Raw genomic sequence first — 7,436 nt, 5'->3', positions numbered from 1 at the left:
TCCTGTGCTTTTAGCTTGTTCTATTTTTACAGTGTATGCTTGTACAATAACAGCTGTGCCTGCTTATGCCACTGTACCTTGCCATCGCTTCTGCTGGAGCTTTCGGTTGACCTCCACGGCCTGCTCATGCCCCAGCGATACTACGATGTCACATGGTGTAAGATCCATGATAATCATTCAATTTTTAAAATTATCTTCAGGAGCCTTCCTCATATTCTTGGTTCTTTCGGTAAAGTCACGTAGAAGGGAAACAAAATAATAAAAATATTAAATAATAAAATTCTCGCCGTTTCGACTGCAACACAAGCAATCATCATCAGGTGTGAAAACCACACCTGATGAGAACATTTTCTTGCTGTGGTTTACCGAACGAACCAAGAATCTGAATACCTGCAGTCACGAAAGCTTTAAATCAGAGCCTTCCTCATTTTAACTTTTTAAGTCGTGTCGTTGGTCACATCTATTGGTGGCCTCAGACCCCCGGTTGAAACCTTCCTCAAATGCCTTCACGCTCTAATTTCCGACTGAAACCTGAGGGCAAAGATGCGAGAGCCCATCTACATAGTCAACTCGAGCATCTTGCATTGTGGTTACAGGCATGCACATCTAAATTGCATTGGGCTGTAGAAGGTTTGTTAAAAAATATATTTGCGATTTCCTTGCCTTGCATGAAATGCTTGTAACATTTCCACAACCATTTTTATTCTTGCAACATAACTCAAAGACGAAGCATTGTTAGCCTAAATTCTACCAACCATGCAGGTTCTCGTGTTCCCTGCTAATCTGCTATGCGCTATGAGCTATTAGTCTCCCCTATGGATTATGTTTGGTGGGGGGGGGGAGCTGCAGGACCTGGCAACTTGTTGCAATCCAGCGGTTCTGTACGACGATGGATGTGGCCTTTCAGAGTTCCGTCTCCATATGGCAAGCGCACTCTCAAATCCCGGCAGCCTTGGCACCGTTCGCTATGCATTCAATCGCACACCTTGAAAGATGCGTCCTCGTCAGCCCATGCGGCTCATTACTGCAGTGCGCCTACCTGTCGCTACAACGCACTGCACAAAGGCACTTTGTACACGAAGCACATTTTTATCAGCATTATGGGCATTGATCGGTTTAAGTCGCACGTGCATCGCCCGATCTTTAATAAAAACGTGGTAATTGACATTTCATTCTCTCAATAAAATCTCTCATCGGTAACAAAACGACTAATTCGGTCACCATTAACGGCACATTGGATTTGGTATCGTGTTTGAAACGTTGACAAATGTCACTACGGTTATTCCCACAACGGAGGCACTTTCACCGTACGTTATAGCCTTAAACGATGCTGTACAACTCTAAGAATATCTTGTTAGGTTTATCATCAGGCTCGGCCCAAATGTGTCCCAACTCCATGGTTCAAGCGAGTGTTCCAGCAACCAGCACAACTCCAAAAACAACCACCTCTCCTCACACTTGCCCCGGGTCTCCCTCTTTTAGCGGAGCTTGCCAAAGTGCTCAAGTGGCTTCAAAATGCCCAACTCGTCCCATCCAAAAACCTTCCCTGCAGGTGTAGCGGCTTTTGGCTGGCCATCAAACAAAGACGCTTTCGGATGTGCTTCTGCGGCCGTCTGGAAAGCTCTTCCGTCCGATATTAGGAAGCCACTGAAGCTATGCACTTTTTACAAAATCTAGATTTCTAACTAATTCCTTTAGAACTTATTTTTGTGTTCAGTTTGTTGTCCTTCCCCCGCACCTCTGATTAGCACGGTTGGCTACTGCGGTGCAAAAGAAGTTCAACATTCATACGTATAAAGGTGATGAGGGCTAATTGCTCTCGCCACTATTGCTGACATAATGAGCTCTATAGAGGCACTCGGGGCTCTAGAGGGCATTCCGGACAACTTTGACGCTGCGAGTATCAACAATTTAGCCCCACCGCACGCGATCTACCGATCGACTGACTTTGGTGGCTATCGGACATTGGGCATCTCGCTCCTGAACATATCGCCATACCCGAGCATAGAATTAATAAAAAAAAAAGTTGTGAAAATTGAGAGGGGAGTGCGAAGAGAGGGGAAATCGTTAAAATGGCAGAACCTACGCAGTTGTCAAAGTATTTTGCAACACTGGGAATTGATTGTTGTCGCCAAAGACGAACGGCAACACCCAAAAGCACTGGCTACTCTTGGTATGCGGTTGCCATCGTAGCCTTTGGCTGACTTGGCTTAACTGGTCACACATTCTCCACACAGAATGTGCACCCATTCTATGCAGCACCTCTCAGCGGTCTGCAATAACTCTTGTGGCCAAAAAAAAGATCTCCTTTAGAGCTGTAAATTAACGTGTGGGTGTTAAAAATGTCCATTCGTGTTTTTTTTTAAATAGAAGTTATCCCCAGTGTTCCATTGTCATTTATAAACCCTTGCAATAATTACATGCACTTCAATAATTAATGTATAATGCACTTTCACAGCCTTCATCGGTGACATATTTGACGATTGCGTGAACTTACACTTTCCGAGGCAACATTAATCAGCCTACACAAGTTAATTTAACATTTTAAAAACTAATCATTTTAAGTCTTCGAATTAGTCACAGCTTGCTTAAAACACTGCTCTTTCATAGATGCGACCTCTATTCGAGTAGTTTCTGAAAAAGCAGAACACGCAAACACACAACACTGAGGATTGTTTTTTGTATTATCGTATTATTGTCCATAACTTAATACAGCATGAACTTGAGCGAAAGTCTCCTTCGAGAAAACTCTTAAAACAGCGACCGGCCTGCTCAGCAGTAATTACTTTCTCAACTCGTCCGAAGTGCGAAGTGGACTATATCCAATCGAGCCCCGAGAGCAAGATGAGTTTTGACGCCCTGCTAAGGGACGTCGGGGAGTTTGGCCCCTATCAGAAGCGCGTCTTCATCATGCTCTGCTTACCCTGCACCGTCTTTTCATTCCAGTACCTCGGCGTACTTTTCCTCGGACAAGTGCCCCGCCACCGCTGCAAGGGCCCGCCAGAGACGCGGCAAGCGGCCAGCCCCGACTGCGGCGTCAGCCCGGCAGCTGCCGCGCGTGGCAACTGGAGCGAGACGCGTGCCGCCGCCGCCGCCGCCGCCACCGCCCATGGGTTCGGATGGGACCTCCGCTGCAAGCGGCTCAACCTGACATCGTGGGCTGCAATCTTGAATTCCTCCTCGTCCTCGTCCTCCTCTTCGTGTCAGCTGCCCGCGCTGGGGCTCAGAGGCGGGTGGCCACCCAACGGGTCCCTGTCCAACCACCTCGTGCCCTGTGACCACGGCTGGGAATTTAACCGCGAGGACGCGGAGTCGACGATCGTCACGGAGGTGAAGTCCACGAATTAGAGCGATTGTAGCTCGTGTGCTGAAATATTAAAACATTGCATTGACGGTGTTTGTAACAAAAAAAGTATTTATGAATATAGGAGGAGTTTTATTTTACGGTTGGGATAATATTCTTCAGTATATATTGGACGTTGTCCTACCCCTCACCTCAGATTAACACGGTTGGCTACGTACGGTGCGAAAGAAGTTCAACATACGTACATACATGCATATTGTTCCTGTACATCTGTTTCAATTAATGTATTGCTGTTTGTGTGCTGACGTCTTGTGCTGTGTGTGTGTGTGCTGACGTCTTGTGCTGTGTGTGCTGAGGTGCTTTGTGTGTGCTGATGTCTTGTGCTGTGTGTGTGTGCTGATGTGCTTAGTGTGTGCTGACGTCTTGTACTTTGCTTGTGCTGTCTTGCAGTTCGGGCTCGTTTGTGAGAATGCTTGGCTTCTCGATTTCGCCCAGGCCCTCCTAAACCTGGGCTTTTTGCTTGGAGCCATCATCATGGGCTACATCTCTGACAGGTGCCCACGTCACGAACTTCAGCTCACTCTCAGAGATAGTCATGATGGCTACATCACCTCCAATTACCACGGTTGGCTAAGTACGATGCGAAACATCAGAATCAGAATATGTATTAATACTCGAGGAATCCGAAGAGCTGTAAAGTTCTTTTTCACAGATGTCCAGTAGGGGCGGGTTAGAACGCTACAACAAACGGTAAAAAATACGATAGTGCAAAGTCTAGGAAAGGTAAACAAATCACTTAAAATATACAAATACAACTAAATAATCTCCATCCTACCAGGCAAAGCCCACTGAGGTATTAACTTATTTTTCAGAAGCAACCTGGCCACAAATGATAGCTCAAAAAAGTGGCTTATCATGTGGACATTCATGGCAGCAAAATAATCTACATAATCTCCATGCATGTTTCTAAATGTGGAGGAAAAAACCGGAGGACCCAGAGAAGAAATCCACGCGACCACCGGGAGAGAGACACCGCACACTCCAAATATACAGTAGGCGTGGTCACGGTCGGGATAGAACCCACGACCTCCTGTATACCAGACAAGGAAGATAACTTCACACCACCGTGTGGCGCCCCTTTAAATAAAGTATATAAGTGAAAATCGCATAATCAATTCCCAAACTTGAGAAAGACAGCAAAACAACAGCAAAAACAGTCCTAGACGACACCAAGACAACACACAGTCAGTCCTTCAATAAAATTGGCCATTTCAACTGAACGATCGATACATTATATTATTGTTTTTTTCGGTGAGACACTGCTTAACCAATACATACTTCACTTGGAATGGAACTTTCTACAAACAAACTGAGGGCACCCCAATGGGCTCCCCCCTATCTCCGGTTGTAGCCAACATTTTCATGGAGAAATTTGAGACTGACGCCATCCAGACTGCCACTCTGCGCCCAACCTTATGGTAGAGGTACGTGGATGACACTTTTGTCATCTGGCCACATGGCCTGCCTGCTCTAGACCAATTCCTCTACCACATCAATTCCATACACCTAGCCATCAGATTTACCATGGAAGTCGAAAAAGATGGCAAGCTACCTTTTTTGGATGTCCTAATAAAAAAGAGAGCTGATGGTTCAATGAGCCACTCTATCTACAGGAAAGCTACCCATACGGATGCTTACCTGAAACCGGATTCCCACCACCATCCATCCCAGAAGAATTCCCTCATCAAGACTCTGCACCATAGAGCCCAATCCATATCGGACCAGAAACACATAGCCAGCGAACTCAAGCACGTACACCAAGCTCTTAAGGCTAATGGTTACTCCGACTACACAATCCGCAAAGCTATCACTCCAACCATGAAGATGGACCCTCTTGAGGAGCCTTTCAAAACCACCACTTTACCCTACATTGCGGGGATCACAAAAAAGATCTCCAAAATCTTGAATAAACACAAGATCCAGGTCCTATTCAACACATTACATAAAATCCGTGATCTGGTTCCGTCTGTAAAAGATGTGATTCTGGACATACAGTACCCTGGCGTCTACTAACTAAGTTGCCTCTGTGGTAGTAGTTACATTGGAGAAACCAAACGACATGTCTCGGACCGCATTCGTGAACACAAAGCAGACCTAAAACACGGTAGGACCAACACCTCGGCCATGGCAGATCACTGTTATAATTCAGTAGGCTCATATGACATTGACTTCTCCAAGACAGGTTCTTTGCAAGCCATCTGGCTACCATGAGAGATTCGTTCATGAGGCTATCCACATATGCAAACTCAGAGACAATTTCAACCGAGAAGATGGATTCTGGCTTAGAAATCATTGGAAGGATTTGATAAACCATTTCGGGTCTTAATAAATTGTTCATGTTTTGATTTAAAGCTTTCGTGACTGCAGTAATTCATATTCTTAGCTCTTTCGGTAAAGTGACGTGACTTTAACGAAAAAGCTAAGAATATAATTGTTCACGCTTACGGTGGCTTTCAGACCGCACCCATTATTTTCGTCTCCTCCCTCCTCTTTTCCGAACATAGATGGACTCGTCCATTGGAATAACTGCCAAATCGCTCTCCATAGTGCTAACGTTAAAAAAGGCCACTTTTTAAAAAAATTCTTGCTGTGGTTTTCACACCTGATGATGATTGCTTGTGTTGCAGTCGAAACGTCGTGACAATTTTATGGTTTTATATTGTTATTATTTTATTGTTTCCCTACTACGTGACTTTACCGAAAGAACCAAGAATATGAATCCCTGCAGTCACGAAAGCTTTAAATCAAGATCGATACATTGTTAACAATTACATTTACAGATCACGCTAACGTGGCTGTATCCAGCACTGATCTTCTGCTTCAGAATTTATTTTAAACGAAGATTTATGATTTTTAAGGGAAGAAACAACGTTCTTCCAAAACGTTGGTGATGCAACGGCAAAGGCTTTGGCACCTATTCCAATTCTTATTATTTTAATAGTTAAAAGGCAATTAGATGGACGTCTTAGATTTCTTAGATTTAACATTGGGGTTAATGAATTAGCTATGTAAAGCACATATTTCTCAATAAGGATGTTATGGATGAACAGGGCCCAATTTGGATTTCTTCTTGCATCAAGTGATATGAGATTGGATTTAAGTAGAGGTCACAATGGTGGGTCCTGTATGGTAAAAGCATCATCCATTGCAAATCGAAGAGCAGAATGATGAAGCTGGTTTAATTTGTTTAGTGATTCATTAGCAGCTGATGTGTAAGCAGCGTCACAGTCGTCAAAGAGTGGAAGAATTATAGTTTCAAGAATTTGCAGGCGTAATCGAATGGGAAAACTATTTTTGTTTCTGTATAAAAGCCCTATTTCTGATGAGATTTTCTTGGAAATGTGATAAATATGGAGTTGGAATGTACGTGTTGAATCAGTTAGTACACTCAAGTATTTGAAGCACTCCGTTTGTTTAATTATGTTGTTTCTCATATCCGTAATAGGTGAAGAGAATTAAACTGGATCTTTTTTGAAGAAGAGACCATGAACTTAGTGTTTTATAGGATTAGGAGTAATTTTAGTGGTGACAATTGCTATTGAATTAAATCGTCATCGTGTTGGAGATTCTGTTCAACTTCGTTAGATGTACCCGATGCTAGCATGACATAGTCATCCGCAAATACATTTAATTCTAAGTGATTTACGTTTAGTCCAAAATTGTTTAAATGAGAACAGAATTGGACCCAGCATACATATGTAATGAGCGACTTCCAACACGTCTAGTAGAAGGCTTCTTATTTATTAAGAGTACACAGGGCGATACACTTCGTAACGCGGCTACACCCCAGGCTGTCCAAACACGCAGCCCATCTCCGTCCTACGTAGCTACGCTGGCTGGTTGACGAGCGTAGCGGCGGCGACAGAGCTGGTCTTGCAGAAGAACAGCCACGTGGTCGAAGACGAAGAAATGACGACGGCAGCGACGCAACCAGGACCCAGACCCCACACTAACAGCCCCGAACCTCTGGTTCGGTCCCCCTTATATCTGCCCAACGTGGCCAAAGTCCACCTCTGGCCACGCCCCCTTTCCAGAAACTTCGGGTTGGTTCCCGGAGCTTCTCGACTGACTC

General features: G+C 44.5%; 1 protein-coding gene and 1 long non-coding RNA gene across 4 annotated transcripts in view; one reads left to right on the top strand and one right to left on the bottom strand.

The window, feature by feature from the left end:
• Positions 1-2,967, bottom strand: part of LOC142923996 (uncharacterized) — a 58,512-nt gene extending 55,545 nt beyond the window's left edge. The window contains exon 1 of one of the 2 annotated variants that reach the window (XR_012941121.1): positions 2,950-2,967. This is a non-coding gene — a long non-coding RNA (uncharacterized LOC142923996). The other variant, XR_012941120.1, reaches the window with a different exon arrangement.
• The window catches only part of LOC116939342 (solute carrier family 22 member 3-like), a 29,331-nt gene continuing 21,972 nt past the window's right edge, over positions 78-7,436 (top strand). For both annotated transcript variants that reach the window (XM_032947571.2, XM_032947570.2), the window contains exons 1-2: positions 78-3,330; positions 3,755-3,858. In XM_032947571.2, coding sequence (XP_032803462.2) covers positions 2,845-3,330; positions 3,755-3,858 — 590 coding nt within the window. In that variant the 5' untranslated portion in view covers positions 78-2,844. The remainder of the gene's footprint in view (positions 3,331-3,754; positions 3,859-7,436) is intronic.

Source organism: Petromyzon marinus, chromosome 6 (assembly GCF_048934315.1).
Source record: "Petromyzon marinus isolate PM22_M1 ecotype Great Lakes invasive population chromosome 6, UKy_Petmar_22M1.pri1.0, whole genome shotgun sequence".
In the NCBI taxonomy this organism is placed as follows: Eukaryota; Metazoa; Chordata; class Hyperoartia; order Petromyzontiformes; family Petromyzontidae; genus Petromyzon; species Petromyzon marinus.
Note: the sequence above shows the minus strand (reverse complement) of the source record. Positions and strands in the feature narration are given on the sequence as shown.